Below are 17,386 nucleotides of genomic sequence, written 5' to 3'. Positions count from 1 at the left end.
TTTGAAATCGATCTTTCGCCGAGCGCCGGCAAGCCGCTTTCGAGCTACGACCGCGCGTCGTTGAGTCAACTCCGAATTCGGCTCGGCTTTGTTCCTCAGAGGGTCGGAACTTGCCAGTCCGGATGAACGTACGACGTTAAGTTGCGACACCCTCGCAGGTCGAATCGTCACCTTCCGTGCGGGCAGCACCGAAAATCGATTCTGGCAAGAATTTGGCAGTGTTTATCAAACATTTAGCGGAGCAACTTCAGCTTTGAATGTTACATGATTTGGTTAGTGTAACGTATGCTGTGCAACTGAGTGACTTGTTTGCCGTAATCAAATCATTCAGTTGGAAGTGTTTCACTTAAATGGTTTGGTAATTGTCGGCAAACTCTTTTCTCAATGCACAATAGTTTTCGAGACGCGAGTATAATCGCACGTTGAATCGCCTTCGAATTCGGGTGGATTTATATTTTACAAGGGTTCTAAGGGTTGCAGGTCGAAAGTTGGCAATTTGGATGAACATTTAACGTTAAGTTCGAAGATTGGCACAGGTGAGATCATCACTTTTGATATGAACTATGGTAGTTTCCGAGTCGCAAGTGCGATCGCACATTGAGTCGCGTAAATTCGAGTTTCACTCCCCGGGGATTGCAACTTGATCGGCACTTGATAATTTAAATAAACGTATAAAGTTAAGTTAGAAAATTGCCACAGGTAGAACCGTCATCTTTAATGTAGGTCACGGGGATTTTCGAGACGCGGGAGTGCGATCGTTCTTTAAATCGCGCACAAATTCGAATGAATTTTACTCTCCGGGGATTGCATGTCGGGATTTGACGATTCGGATGAACGTTACAACGTTAAATTAGAAAATTGCCACAAATACTCGGAGGAAATATTGTAGTAAAAATTGCCAAAAACTTTGGTAATGTTGGACCGGGATTATGACTGAAATTGTGACGTGTGTTGTCATCTTTAGTGATAAATATCATGTGTACACTTTATTAAAGATTATCACACACGTAATAATTTCGACGATAAATAATTCCGACATAATCCAGCATTAAAGACCACTGGAGTAATTTTTGCCAAAATATTTTCTCCGCGTAAAATTGTCATCTTTAATGTTGACTTCACGCTGGTTTTCGAGGCGAGATCGTACGTTGAATCGTACTCAAATTCGGATGGATTTGACTCCTCGTGATTTGCAAGTCGAGATTTGCTAATTTGGACAAATGTTGGGTAAAATTAGAAAATTACTATTAGTACTATCGTCATTTTTTATGCGTTCCGCGTTTTTCGAGTCCCAAGTGCAATCGCCCTTCGCACGCAAATTCGCGTGGATTTACTCTCTCGGTTCTACAAGTCAGGATTTACTCTCTCGGACTACAAGTCAGGTCTTGGCAATTTGGATGAACGTAATAATGTTAAATTTGAAAATCGCCACAGGTAGAATCGTCAGCTTCGAAGTTGAATTTACTTTTATTACGCGCGTCAATATTGGCCGATTTTCGGGTAATTTAATCATACGTCATTTTGGCAAATTTGATCAAAGGAAAATTGCAAATATTCCCAGTTATAATATGTCGGTAAGCACTGTTCAAACAGTGCAGCGATTGCTTAACATGCGGCGTCGCAGTATCGACAATTTCTTTCGCAAATTATTCACTTGAATTACAGCTTTTCCAAGATAATCCGCTCGTTCCCTGTAGAAACTTACCGTGGCTTAGGTGTACGTATTCCGTTCGAAGTAGCTTATACATTATGGGAATTACGGGTGACGTGAGTTTCCCTGAAAACTCGGGATCAGGTCGTGCGATCGTAATTTCACTCTGATGCAGATCGATTACCCCGCCGCACAACGACGCCGACTGAAGTTGCAATGTTCGCCGTTGTTCAGCCTGGAGGCACGGAACGGCCGTCAATTAAGTCTCGTGTGTGATATTACGGATAATATAAGAAAATTACACGGCTAATATATACACCGGGTGATTACAGATAAATCTCTCGCTTACTGTGTAACGCTGATCGTTAAAACAAATGGAAAAAAGTATGCGATAACGCGCAATCGCGACACGTCACCCTTTCTGGACGCATCAAACACCGCATACGCCGTTTAGAAGCGCGCGGCGCTTGCCAAGAAGCACGATAATGTTTGTTTCAGAACGGCGGCGTTCAGGAATGACCGAGATTTTACGGTATAGTTATGATCAGCAGCACGTGCAATCGCAGGATAATCGCACATCGACATGCAATAATTACGCGGAGAAAAGGAATTCGCTGTTCGCATAATACAACTGAAATTCAGTTGTCAGATCTAATCTCTAGTTGCGGAAGCCGGAAACCAAGTACAGAGACGAAAAGAATTAGCTATTGAATTAACGAAATTCCAGTTGTATCACACGGACAGCCAATGTTTATCCGTGGAGCTGGTTTTTACCTGCGGGAGCTACTTCCTGTTTTCCGCGAAGAAAGAAGGAGAAATGGATAGAGATAGCTCGATCGTAAATGATCACCGTACTCGTCGAAAAATAAGTATACATGAACTAATGAAGACTGAAAGAGCCGTTTACATGGTGCGCCCGACCGGGGAATTTAACGGGCGGTAATGCATCGTTTTAAGTGGCCCGTTAGGAATCGCGTACAGATCGATCAATCCCAGGTGATAATTATCGGCGCACTGACTTGTACCGTGTGGTCACACGGGATACGGACGTGCTATAATTATGTATTAAAATAACGCTGCGTTGGGTCGCCTTTGATATTAAATGCGCATGCTGTTCCAACGTCATTCGTATATATGTAGCGCGATTTTTTTTTCTTGAAATGCTCTCATACTGTATTATAAGCATTCTGAACAAGGACATACACGCGACGTACGCGCGCGCTCACACACACACACACACACATATATATATACACATACACAAGTGATTTTTCTATCTTTTGTTTCCCCGAGTTATTTTCTTTTTTGTTATGCGCGTTATATTATTACGTAACCTCGTGCAATTGGTCGTATATCGGCTTACCCTTTGCACTCATTAAACTCATTCGATATTAATTAGCCTCACTTGTCCCTCTTTCTCCGTGACAAACGCAAACGCAACGGACGTAATATAATCGGGTATCAGTTCGCTTATTATTATTCAATTTCTCGAGACCTTCATCACGAAATGTGAATAAAGTATCGCTTTCTTTTTACACGCAGCCATTTATAACATCTATCTATTCCTAATAATAACTTCATTGATTATGTGATATACTTAACTCCTCCCTGGCCATGCGGCATATTTCTAACGCCACGCGTCAGGCACTTTCCGAAATATTGAATCGGTTTTGTTTAAATTTGATTTATTTACGAGCCAACAAGAACCTGACCATGGCGGTTCTAGTGCCACTTTGAATATTAAAATAGTTAACATTAACATATTTATATATTATTTATGGGAAGATCTGTAGGTACGAGTGCCGATTGAAAGAAACGGCGGTACGTTTAGTGCACGACTAAAAATGTATCTCACCACAAATGATATTATATTATAATATAATATTAACTATATTAACATTCAAAATGGCACTGGGACATGCCGTGAAAGAGAATCCGTGCTTAGGCTCTTACTGACCCATAAATAAGATCTTCTTTAGTAAATACCAGGACAGAGCCGTTATTACTTAATATTTTTTAAATTAAATTTCTTTCATACGCACTGCCGTATACACGTGTGCGTATACACGTGCATGGGCTTCCTTTTACAGACAAAGCCAGCTTAAACTCTCCATTTAAAGCTAGAGCGCGGAGAATATTTCGCATTTACAGCCTCTCGACCGTGTTATTTGACGCGATCGCGGCGGAGTTAATGCCGTTTGATTTATTATTATTCAGCATCGCATTAAAAAGCGCAGTCCGCACCATCAGTTCACGCTGTGGTTCATTTAACATGCAATAATAACAACAATTGATATACGTTATCTCTATATGTTCATTTAACGCACCGTATAATACAATCGATTACGTCGAACGTGTACAATAATTACGCGATAACATGCGCGGACTGTCATTTTGGAATAAATAACAATTACTGCGCAATCGTTGATCATTCGATTAAAGAGGCAAAGAGTCGTCGGCTCGATTATTGGACATCTGTGTCAACGTGGCCGGTACCTATTGGTGGGGAGCAAAACGCTCGGCGAAGGACCAATTCCTTCGATCCGGCGAGTGCCAAGAGCAGGAAAAAAGGAGTCTTAGACTTGTCGGGTACCGCGGGTACCGGCGATGGCCCACTTTTACCCGGCGAACCGTTCTTATGTAACGCTCGTCTCGCGCTCGCTCCTCGATCCTTCTGCTCACGTAAAAGCGTGCTGAGCTCCGTTAATGGAAGCCGATGAGGAAATGCCCGGAACCCTCGGCGAGATGCGGCGAAATGTGGCGACCTGCCGAGAAGTCCGCTCGCTTGTCTCCGCCCTGCCGACGTGGCGTCCAGCGGCGGTCGTGTTCCTCGGAAGCACTTGCGGGGTCAGAGCCGAATTACGCCCGAGTTAGGCGAGATAATAGCAATACGCTCGAGCACACACACACAGACATATATAAACACAGAGAATACAGAAAAAATGGTTGGCTGAATTAACGTGACAAGGCGTAACTAAGCACGTTCTGCTGGAAGGAAATGGAATTTCCGGGGGTTCTTGGGAACTAAATTTAATTCATGAGAGCCAGAAATGAGCTAAATTTAATTCTTAAAAACAAGAAATTTCGCTCATTTCTGGGTCACATAAAACAAATTTGATTTTCTCAAGAACCGGAAATTCCGTCTCCTCCCTCCAAAACGCGTTTAGTAACGTCATGTCACGCTAAGGAAATTGTAAAGCGAAATGAGTTTGATGAGAAATAAATGAGGATGATAAGAATTCGATGAGACTTGCACTACGTATATTTTGAAATATTATCTAAGCGCTCGTGCAATTAGGAAAAGTTCGAGAGTTTGCTGAGATATTTGCTACTAAAAGTTGACATTTTTTATACGTCTCCCTCGAGATTAGCGTGCTATTTTTAATTTAGGTTTTTAACACCTTCTAAACTAAAAAGATTTTCGTCGAAAAACTGCTGAGCTATGATATTAAAGACTAATAAACAGACATTATACACATTTCAGAATTATTGACTGTTTTGTTTTGAAAATACAACGGTGTCCAGTTCATAATTTGTAGTAATATTAGAAATATATATACATATACACATACTTACGTATCTCTTTCTATTATCTATACATCTCTACTAAATCGACTAATGTATAAATTAGTATTAATAAGAAAAATAAAAAAGAATATTTACATATTTTTACTATTTCGTACATATGTTTACCTCGAATTTCGTTTCGAATTAACATTTATTATTTAGGTAGTGAAATAAAAATATAATGAAACGTAATTTTGTTGCCACTGAGCCTTGCAATCTCTTTAATTTAACCAATCTTTATTTTTTTGCCGTACATGACAGACACCAGCGCGCGCGCGCGCACGTTCCTTGACGAGAGGATTCAACGCTGTGAATAGTTTCGCCGATAATTAGTGAGGAGAAAAAAAGATAGTATCGTTCGATATATTTCGCGCGGCACGGAAATTCCAACGAAGCGATTTCGGAGAGCGGACTAAAACGCGAAGGCCACACGAAAACATCTGGCATCTGCTTTCTTTTATTGACATTAAGCGCTATGCGTGAGTTTTGCTGAACGACTCGAGCATGCGATCACGTTCTTCTGAAGGCATTTCGTAGCGAAACGGGTTCTCCTAGGACGCCGCAGAAATCATAATTCGCGTGAGATCGATCGCTCGATCGTTGCGCAATAACGCCTGACGGGTCGGGAACCTCTTTCACTCGGGATTTCTCAGCGCCATTTTTCCACAGAGGAGAACAAATAAACCGGTTGTGCGCGTGAGAGAAGAGAGAAAGAGAAAAACGAACGCTGATAAATGTCACACAGCGATGGTTCCCTCCGATAGCAAGAGGGAAGAGAGCTCGATAGCAATTAGGGAGGGTTAATAATAACGTTCAACGGTAGGGGGCGAGGAGGATAAACGAAACACGCGCATGTGTGTGTGTGTGTGTGTTCTTGGCGATTTTTTATTACCATTCAAAAAACATCCGGTACGCTTCTTCGACGGTGCATGGTACAAAAATACAAGATCTATACGGGATAAAATATTGCACGACAGATCGTGCATCGAGGATGCGCGACGGACGATTTTAGTGCATCTGAGTGCGAACGTGGAAAAATCTATCCCTTGGCGAGGGCGCTTCGTCGTCTGTGATAACGTTGACGGTAAGGCGACGAAATATTACTGAGCCGTCTGTGAGACCAATTCGGACCAGAACACCGCGTAGTCTTTTAATACGGTGCCACTGAAAGGAAAAACAAATGAAAATAGGACATCCGCCGTAACGATACCGTGGAAATGTTTTCGTCGCTTGCTTCGTAGCCTCGTTTCGAAATTTTCATTTCGTTTCGCGTTTCAAACGCGTATTTCGAGTCGACGAGGATGCATGCTCGATTGCGCATGTATTTCTAGCTCGCTTTTGCCTTTCACAATTTTAACGATGAGTTTCGAGAGGGAGAGAGAGAAAGAGAGAGAGAGAGAGCGAGAGTTTGCTTCTGTAAAAAAAAAATCTCTCTTTTAAAAAGAGTAATGAACACATAAATTTAACCAGGCGGTAAAATTTCATTTTGCAATTGTACATGGGAGGGGGAGAATTCAATTCACGAACCAAAAATTCTTCACTTCCATTGCAAATTACGGCCCGAGGATTATTAACATCGCAAAATTATTTTATAGAGGGAAAATTGACGCGAAGTTCGTCAAAGAATTTCTAAATGAGGGGGGAAACACCGACGAGACCAGCCGAGTCACCGCATCAGCCAGCCTCGGCGTTGATGAAAAGTTATTAAAAAGAAAAAGTCTCCTCTCCCTTCCCCCGCACGAATCGCGCTCGCGTCGTGGCTAGGACACACGTCGGAGCTATTTATAGTGGTGAATAAATTATGGTTTGCTACTTGTTCCAGAATTTTTCGTGGCTCAAGGCGTGGTTGCGAACGGCCGCTCGCGGCGAAACTTTCTAACGCAAAAGTGCGCCGGGAATTCGCCAAGTTATTAGCGTATATGAATACGATTACGGGGCGACCGAGTGTGATAAAGGCAATTATTTCCAGCGGCCGATGTCGCACAATTAGTCCCATCGCGTCATCGCAAACCGACCGCGAGTTGCGTGTCCATCATTCGCGACTCGTTCTACCGTTATTAAATTCAACCGCTCGCCGGGGAGCATCGCGAAATGTGCGTCCACGAACACTCGCTCGTGCTCGGGAAGAATATTATTCCGCAATATGAATTGCGAAATTATCGGTATCGCGCGTAATAATGCGTAATAACGCGGCCTAATCCGAACGAGTGTGTGAGCTCGTGGACCTTCTTTCAACAGAGAACCGAGTTCAAATACGTTTAGTTGAGGAAACTATAATTTTTCATACGAAGCACTGTTTTTGCTCCTTGTAAGGACTTAGAGATCGTCAAGAGACAATTATTCTACGTTGTTCATTTGCCAATCTCTTAGGGAAATCGAAATATCAAGATACTCGATCGTGTATCGAGCCAAATGGTTTGGAATATTTTTAGAACGTTTTATTTCCTAAAAGACATCTTTACGATTAAATAGGGATGTTTCCAACTCTTTGGTATCGATGTAATTTTTCTTTAGGACGGAAACGTGAAAAGTGAACATTTTTAATATTTCTTTCAAATTAGAAAATCAACATTTTTCACGAATTCACGTTAAAGAATACAATTCATAATCAAGGCCTAAAATGACGCTCAGGAAGTCATGAATTTTCTAGCGTGAACTCACGAAAAGTATAAATTTTCTAATTTGGAAATATTTCACTTTTCATGTTTCCGCCTTAGAATAAAAGTCACGTGATCGGCACCCTTGCGATCGTTCATTAATAATTCACGATTGAAACATCGAGATATGCTGTTTCGCGACGAATTCCTGAAGGGAATAATAATCGTAACTTATCTTGCAGAGAGTCCTTATGCAACCATATCTCTCAATCGCAAATGTATCTACATTACAGGATGTACCACCGTGTACATCATTGTGAAGTCACCTTCTATCTTGTGCGAGAGAGATGAAGGGAAAAAGAGGACGGGTTAATTAGAGAATAATTACGCGGGAAAAAAGAAATAGCCTTGACAACGGTAATTGCGGCACCGTTTTATCGTTCCTCCTACGTGTGGCCGTTCGAGGTCGCGGGTATCTTTTATGGGTATTGTTTTCATCGCGCGCTCGATGAGGACGTCGCACACTCACGTGAAATAAACGTTGCCTCGTGCGTTCGGGGGTGCGTTCCAAAGGAAGGTGGCCTGCTCCTTGTCATCCGGATCCGCGTGCGTAACCGCGCTGCACTCAGCGTGAGTGTTCGTGTTCGGGGTTTGCGCCCAGGAGCCGATCCATTCGTTCGTCTTGCTATCGCGTGCTTGCAGGAAAAACCCTTTGAACGGGGCGCCTCCGATGGTGACTGAAAAGTAGACGAACGGGATTTCGATAACGGGTCTGAGTCCACGTTTTGGCCTTATGTTAAATCTTTAATTCTACAACACAGTAGGAGATAAGATAGCAAAGTATGTTTAATTTAAATTCTATTTATATAATTGGCTCTTATTTTGACCCCGATGGTGTCTTAAATTTCTGTTTTCGCTGTTTTATCGTGAAAAAAGTTTGCTCAAAGTAGCGTTGAAATTAAATCTGTAGAATTTGATGTTCAAGAGAGAAGTTGATGAACGCTAATATTACCAAAGTAGATTTTTATTAATTTATCATCTAAGTAAGCGCAAACTATCCTTAAGAGGGTCAAAATGCGCGCAGAAAAATATTACTCGTACTGTAAAGAAAAGCAATTACTCAATTAATTTTTCTCCGAGTAAAAGTTATTTTAAATAAAAATTATTTTCTTGATAATAGTATCAGCATAGTCAATTTTATTTACGTTCTTTAAATATATGTAACACGATTATGAAGCGTTACATACTTTAAGGAACGTATATGAAACTGACATTGCAAATACTCTTCTCCGCAGTGTAATATTTTTCTCTGTATGGCATCGAGATTTCGGCTCTCGAGGGGCAATGTCACGTTCGTTCGTTTAAAATTTCGCCCGCCCTTTATTGCCCCTGTGTACGACTGTACGTTCGCTGGATGATACAACGTCGGTTACCGTGACACACCGTGAATTTTACGTGCTCGAGGCAATCGCGCGCACGACCGCGCGAACCTGTCGATATCGGCGCACCGAAGTAATTTTATATCGAGGAAGGGCGGCGGCAGCAACAGTTGTAAACGGCCGTCGGTGACTCATTTGTCAGAATTTGCAGGAGTAGCGATAAAAATGTGAATCGGACATATATAAATTACGGAGATTTTATATCGCGAGTACACCCGCATCAGACGCGCACAAATGCTGATCTATGAGGTCTCCCGGTATTTATTTATTTATTTATTTTGCAGACGGGATTACATTTCTCGTTAAACTCGTTACCGAAATCTGTACTGAAAGTTTACGCGAAAAATTTACACTGTTCCTGCACATCGTTTCGCTGTTTATCGTCCTATGCGATTAAAACGTTAACGAGCGGCGTTACGCGGAATTGGGAAGAGCGCAACATACGTAAATGGGAAATTGCGGTGCACCAGCACTTGATAATTGACGAGAACTTGATACTCGGAACGTAGCGATTATTAAATATGAAGTAACAATTATATTCTGTATGAAATTTGTGGAAAAATCGCTTCAATGTAGATAGTGTGCGCGCACCCACACATACACACGTATCTCGATCGATGTCACACATTCAATGTACTCTGCATCAAAGCACGGCCGCCTTTATCTGATACTTGTTTCAAGTCTCAGCGACGTACTCGAAGTCTTACAGACTTCCAGACCAAGTTCGATAAGACGTGCGCCTCATTCAACTTTACAAAGCTTTCGTAAACTCGAACTCGAGACACTTGTCTCGCGTCTAATAATATCGGCGTTCGATTTTGCGAAAGCAGCAAAACAGAGATTAAAGTGATATAAAATAGATCCATTGAACGTCCCCACTAAGATTCGGCCGGAATCCTATCGCGTATCTATTGTGACGATATAACGAGCTCATTTCATCGCTATTTTCCAGACGATGGATAAACCCGCTCCCTTTTCCCCGTTGCTCTTTCTTCCCGCCGTGCGCTTTCTCGTGCCTCTCTGTTTCTCTTCCCTTTTGTCTCCGCGCAAAAGCATGTGCTACGCTCGTCCTGTTTCCAATTTCTCCGGGAAACCGCGAGAAAACGAATCTGGAGAAGAATGGGTTTCTTCGAATTTCATTTCCGCCGATGGAATCCGTGGCTTTGCCGACGGTGCATTTCCAAGCTTTTCAACGAGCTCCGACTCGAGCGAGCTTCTCGAGCCTCTCTTCGCGTTTACATAAATACGTAACTCAGCGGCTTCTGGACCGCGCATCTCGATCTTTCGCACGAAACGCGGGTCGGCGGGTAAATGACATTCGTGCTTCAATCACACCCTCGCGAGCCGCTCTCTCACGCTCACGGAAGACGCGCGAGTGCGCATCCTCCTCTTGTCCTCCTAATTTACTATTGTTCCACGATTTGGCCGATCGGTGCTAACAGAATGCGTCATTGTCGGTGTTCAGCGCATTTCACAGCCGCTATGCTGATTGATTCGATTGTGCCGCGTCGAACAAAACTTCTTTGATGGAAACACAACGGACTGTCTCGTGACGCGCACGTGAGCTCGCCGCACATGCCACGACGTAGTTCCTATCCCGTTGCGTATCTGCGGGGTGTCGCGATACCCAGATCCCCGGATGATTCCTCGATATCGCCAAGTTCTAGTCAACTGAGAACGCATTTTGCCACCGAAAGAAATTACTCGGAACAATTTGTCATATATCGGAACAACGATTCCACAGTTCAACGAAGAGAAAAACAGCAGAACGAGAGACTAGTCGTTTCCTGTAGTTTTTTCGACACTGAGTCGCGTCACAACCGATGTCAAATTTGGCAAACGGATGGATTCGATATGGCGAGTATCGGAACTTAAAAAGTTTTCGGATTTTTGCAAATATTTACTTGGAATTTGTCAATTTTGACATCGGAGTCGTGTACGACTTAAAAGACTCTTGAGTTTAAATAAACATAATTGAAAGTTACTTGGCAAGTCGTCGGTGATCTAATTCGCAGGTTCTCCGCAATGGACTTTATATTTTAACCGTGAATATTTTATCAACCATAGCCGACACAAAAGATTCTTTTTGAGGACCGAAGGTCCCAACACATATTTAATTTTGATTGCAATACAACTTCTTCAGCTTTTTCAGCACGTTACATATCTTAATTATAATATGACGAAATACGCGAAAATAGTCCTTTTTCGCAAATTTAATTGCGAATTTCTCAAAATTGTGACTTGATGGAACAACTTAGAGTCCGGATTCGTATTAAGCGTTCAAGGAACTATAGGAAATGGACTACTCTGATTCTGGTGTTCGAGAAAAGTCATTTTCTGTTAAACCATGTCACCTATGAAGTGTTATCACCTACGAAGAAAAACATTTCAAAATATTAATTAAAGTACGTACAATACATTTTTTGTACTTCATATATTTAAATATAATGTAATAATAAGCCTTATATCGATCCTTCTTCTTCAGATGAATAAGAAAGTTACTTAATATTTAAATATTTAGCAAAAGTAAAAGTATAATTATACTGTGTACAATATGATATTTCCTTCGTATAAGTTGACATTTACTTGCATGTGTTAGAATAATTCTGACAAGTATTAAATTCATAATATTAAGAATATCAGAATTTATTTTTAGAAAACATTTACTCAATAGAAAAATCTAAATTTTAAACCACTAGAGTTCTTCAGTGGAGAAGAAATATTACATAATTCTAAATACTGAATACTTTCTTAAATTTAAAACCACTTGATACTTCAGTAATTCATTTATAAATTAACGTATTACCACGTTCAAGTAAATATTTATTACAAGCTATTAAAGTAAACCTAAACTAATGAAAATATTACTTGATTTAATAAGCATAACGTTTACTTGATTCTAGCACATTTTTTCGGTGCGTATAACAATATTTTTCGTAAAATTTCTTGGTAAAAAGGATTTCAGTGTTTTCTGTGATATAAATAACAAAGATGTGTCACGCGAGTATCTAGTAAGATCTAGTGAGATATGTTGCAGGATCTTTGTAAATTCAACTTTCTTTTACGAAGAGGCAGCCTTCTTCACGAAAGGGTTGAATTCACAGCACATCCTGCGACAGATGCACAACAAATACGCTTACTGTCACGCGTTGAACTTACCTGTGATTTGAGAGCCCGGCCCGTACTGAGACGACGAGGCCACTATTTTATAAGGGCTCGTGTTTAAGGGCTGTGACCGCGCCTCACCGTGGTAGGGCTGATTAGCTCGTGGTTTTACGCAAGCGTCCACAGGGGCGCCGTCCGGAAATCCGAGGACGGAGATCGAAGAAAAGACGACGAGCGCGAACAAGATCGCGATATATCCGATGAGACGCATCTTTCTCGTTTCACTTCTTCCATTTCGACGAATCACGTGCAAATAACGCGTGATGATGAAATTCGAAAACAGAATTCGAAAACAAAAATGAGCGTAATCGGGAGCAGAGACACGGGACTTTCTTGATAGTTATAGGCTCACACATACTTAAAGCGCGGCTGAGCTCGTCTAATCGGAAAATGTGCGCGTCGCTTAACGTTTACCGAGAAATTCGATGTTGCAACTTTTTTTATCATCTCGATTTCCGCATAGAAGTACACTCGTGCTTAATTCATAAACATATGCGCACTGAGAATTTGACAAATTTTATCATTTGTGCGCATTTTCGTGCTCCAACTTCGGTCTGCATAAACGCAGCGCGTTATATCAGATCTGACGAAGTTTAAATTACTTACTCCCCGGTATGGTTTAATTAATAACTAACTGCAGCGCGAAGTTTTCATATCGAGTCAAGTCGGCAGGTATACAAATAATTGTGCGGATTTAGAGAAAAGCATTTGTGCAACGCGCACATCTCCCGAGGAATATCGATAACTCGAGCTTTGCTAACGTAACGTTCTCATTTTTATTTTCGTTCACACGGATATTCGTCAGCCGCTCCATTCCTCTATTATTTTAATATTCCAGAAACGTTGTGATTAATATAATATAACATAATAATGAATATAAATATCTGCGACCGGAAACTGTCATCGTTAACGAAATTTAATCCCTCGGTCGGCCGATACGGTTTATAAACGAATAATAAATTGATAAAACGAATCGAGCTCAGTTTCTAAACTCAGAGAGTTGTCAAGATATTTGAAGAAAATTTCATTATTATTCAATTGATTACCAAGATATGAATTCAATTACGACACACTTTCGTTGGGACAAGTCACAGGAATAATAACGCGAAGGGAGAGATATTTTCCCGAAATTCCCTTTTCTCATACCGAACCGATCGATCGAGTCCCTCACGACGGCGATGGGATAACGCCAACTTACTTGCAGCGAATTTCGTTATTACACGTGAATCAACACACTTGATTCGCGCAAGGACAAAAAGGTGCTCGCGACAGAGCCGCACGCAAGAAACTGCAGTATCCGATTCGTTGCCGGCAAGCCAAATGTTGGCGGGATCCCACCATAGAATCTCAAAGCTGTACTCAATACGCTTTTGCTAATTGAACACTTTCACTCGATCTTGCAACCGGTTCTCGTCTAGTTCTTTTAAAAGGATATCTACGAGTCTTAGAGCAAGAAAAATGTACAATCGAGCATTTATTTTTTTCTTTCCCAGCATAAATCGAGTCCATTTGACGTAATCAAACCGCACGGAAGAGAGGAATTAGCTGTCCATTATAACACAACTGTAATTTAGTCAGCAGACCTAGTCTTTAGCTGCGCAAGCGGAAAAATTAGGCACAGGGGCAAAACAATTAGCTAAATCAGCTAAGTTTGAGTTGTACTGTATGTGGACAGCGGGAGCTAATTCCTTTTTTCCGTACGATAAGGGAATATTTCAAGGGAAAACAGCTCATTTCGCAGACCGCGAAATAACGAGTAACGCGTAGATTTCACTGTTGACTTAGAATTGCGGACTTTTCGTGATGAAATTTGATTACGATCGCGTCATACGGCAACATATCGATTCGCAGATACGTTGGTTTCAAACGTTCTATTGGCGCTTGAAAATCATAATAAAGACCGTATTCGTCGGAAGTAGTGCATTCTCGATCTCCGTGTGCGCCACGTTACGTATCGTTTATATCTTACTGCACCTGACAGCCTTCATATTCGTGTGTTGTCGAATAAAACACTCGTTATTTCTCTACTGTCAAAGATAGAAGAAGGAAAGTTTTCAGCGACGCTTCGCATATTATTCGCGACTTTCGGTCTACGTGCGCTCTCGTGCGCTTGTGAAATTTCAAATATGCGCGATACAGCCTAAGGAGATTAAACTTGTAAGTGGGCGAATATAAAACTCCAACCTAGCGTCTCTGTCATTTCAATTATTTTTAATCATACTCGTCTCAAGGTTTTTAAAACATGAGTTTTTTAAGAATCCGTTAAACTGTATATAGATCAAAATTATGACCTAATTATTGACGCAATTACAAATTTCATTTGTTTCGAAAATATAATATAACTATAGGAAATTTACAATTTATGGTACAATCGTGATATATGTACATAATACGCATATTTAAATGTTTACTTTCTATTATATGTGCACCTTTATCACGTCTTAAGACCCCGGAGTAGTCGCTATGACTGTCCTTGAGATTTTTCGTTATATTTTCAAGTAAAAAGATATGTCCACAAAATGACATTTGTGATCGATTCGACACACTTGTGAAATTGAACGGACACTTTTTACTCGAACACTCAATAAGTAGTCGCGAAATTAATTTGACACGGAACCTTCTTTCCCAACCTCTTTTCTCACGATCTTATCAATGTTAGTTAATTTTACGGCTGCTTATCGATTGTTCGAGTAAAAAGACAAAAGTGTTCGTCCAATTTTACAAGTTTGCTGAATCGATCGCGAATGTCATTTTATTAATACATCTTTTTGTTCGGAAGTATAACGCGAACAATTTGGGCACGCGTTCTCTCGCTCTCTTCTGGTGTCATTAAACAAGGAGAGTCACAGCGATTACTTACGGAGCCTTAAGAAAATAACAGATACAATATTATATAAAAGTAATAAAGTCCACGGATATCTCGAGAAGGTATCAACGACGATATATCAAAGCTTCGCGCCGCACAGCTGGCGCTCTTATGTCGCAAGACATTCGTTCCGTAGCGTAATCTTTGACATTTCATACAGCATTTATCGATTTATCAGACGACAAGCGCTCGCAACAAATGGGGCTGTTGCATGTTGTATACGATTACGCATTTCGCGGGTCTAATATGCTCCTTTCACCGCCGATTGTTCGCGTTACTGCTGTGCGTATGCAGTAACGAGCGAATAAATCGTAGCCTTACGTAACACACGCGCCTTCCGTAACATTGACCTTTATGGAATACTTTTTTTCGTCGTCTCATATGAGGTTTGTTAATTGTATTATACTGTATTACGTTCGCTTTCTAATGTACACAGAAACTGGTTTCTGAACGTTATCGCGAGTGTACAAGTTTACCTTTCTATCGCATCTTATTTCTATCCTCCCCGTTAAATTTTTTTTCCAACGACCTATTATTCGAAATGACATGCTTCTTTAACTAGACAAATTCGTTTAGAAGCTAGTTTATGTCTCTATTGAACGGATATGAATCGATTGTAAATTTATTCGATGATATAGCAACGTTAACTGTGTAACAGGTATTAAATTAATAAATTAAATTAAATTAAATTAGCATTCTTTTGGAGATGTTTGATATGTAGCGGAGAATTTTATTTCACGTGTTTAATTTTTAATTCGTGTTTCGTTCACCTCTGCTCAGTCTCGGTTTATTTTTATAACGGAGCGTCAACAATTGTCTTGAGGTATCAAAACGAGACAATTCTTCTGTCAGTTCCATCATTTTGTTCAATTCCAAAGAGGCAAATGCCGTTTAAACATGTGAAAATTTTCCGTCTCACATCCTCGAGACCCAAAATGAAATTGATTGTTCTAATTTTACCGATATGTTGAAAAGCATCGGGACATCTTTGCACTCGTTTTCTGACGGTACTATCGGAGAAGACGACGGCGCGAAATGCTTCGCACTCATGCCAAGCGATTCTATTGCATGTTAACCCTTCGAACGAACTCGCATAATGCAGAAGCGTGCGCGCGTTACATATTCGTACATACACGCTCTGACACGTACATGCACGGTGAGTTCACTCAGTCAATGTGACTTTTCACACTGTATTATTGATTTTCCACGGCCTTTTCAGGCCGTCGGCTGTACACGCTAGAAATATTTCTTTCAGATTATCGTGCATCCCGTAAGAAAGGAAAAAAATGTATTCGTTTCTCGTGAAAATGATATATAGGGGAAGCGTTTTACATATCCTTTCTACTTCGTTCGCAATATCAATTCTCGCGATATATGTGAATCTTGAAAGAAACGCAATTTTCATATTTTATTTTATTGCCACGAAGAGAATGGGTATGAAATCGTTAATAGTAATTCAGACATTTTTTTTTTATCGGGATTTCGTTTGTTACGAAACAAGATTTATTCCCGCCGATGGTCCATCTTATAACGAAGGAGGAACCAGATATAGATCAGGTACTGACTTGGGATCATCAGATGCAATGATATTCTTCCAAAAATTGTTCAAACATTTTAAGAACTAATCCGTAACCATGATTCGGGATCTAGTTGTGGATTATTCGCATTATTTCTAAAGACAGATGCAAAACCAAGATGTATATGTAAGAAATATGAGACAGTGATATCAATCTAAACAAAATACCCCTTGGGTTGTTCGACAAATTCGTAGGGATTTTTACGAAGAGCTGAAGGCCGATACGATGGGACATAACTTTGTTATATCATACATAAAAATATATTGATTTTTTTTCAACGGCCATCGGAAAAAATGGAAAAAATAAATTTATCTTAAGTGAACTTGTCGAACAACCCAATAGTACTCATCGTGATTCATTATATCCGTTAAGTATTTTATTGTACATACATATTCGCATGTCCTTATAAGGAAAAATTTCAACGTTCTTTCTTATGATGATCCACAACTAGTTTCTTTACCCCATACACATTATTTTCAAATATATATATATATATACATGTGTGTGTGTGTGTGTGTGTGTGT

General features: G+C 40.5%; 1 protein-coding gene across 1 annotated transcript; it reads right to left on the bottom strand.

Moving 5' to 3' along the window:
• Positions 1-6,089: 6,089 nt before the first annotated feature.
• On the bottom strand, positions 6,090-17,335 carry LOC106741536 (putative defense protein 3). The gene is made up of 4 exons (XM_014613664.1): positions 13,618-17,335; positions 12,414-12,646; positions 8,345-8,552; positions 6,090-6,382 (listed from the first exon to the last, which is right to left on the bottom strand). Exons 2-4 carry the CDS (start codon positions 12,628-12,630, stop codon positions 6,319-6,321), a joined length of 489 nt encoding a protein of 162 aa, XP_014469150.1. The 5' UTR covers positions 12,631-12,646; positions 13,618-17,335; the 3' UTR covers positions 6,090-6,318.
• Positions 17,336-17,386: the final 51 nt, after the last annotated feature.

Source organism: Dinoponera quadriceps, unplaced genomic scaffold, assembly GCF_001313825.1.
Source record: "Dinoponera quadriceps isolate SergipeBrazil2010 unplaced genomic scaffold, ASM131382v1 scaffold405, whole genome shotgun sequence".
NCBI classification, from domain to species: domain Eukaryota; kingdom Metazoa; phylum Arthropoda; class Insecta; order Hymenoptera; family Formicidae; genus Dinoponera; species Dinoponera quadriceps.
This window is presented reverse-complemented; position numbering and strand designations above follow the sequence as displayed.

Coding starts and splice junctions, on each gene's coding strand:
- LOC106741536 (XM_014613664.1), bottom strand. CDS start 12,630: ATGCGTCTCATCGGATATATCGCGATCTTGTTCGCGCTCGTCGTCTTT. Junction 8,553..12,413: donor GCCGGGCTCTCAAATCACAG/GTAAGTTCAACG, acceptor TCTACTTTTCAG/TCACCATCGGAGGCGCCCCG. Junction 6,383..8,344: donor CGAGGCAACGTTTATTTCAC/GTGAGTGTGCGA, acceptor TTTTCCTTTCAG/TGGCACCGTATTAAAAGACT.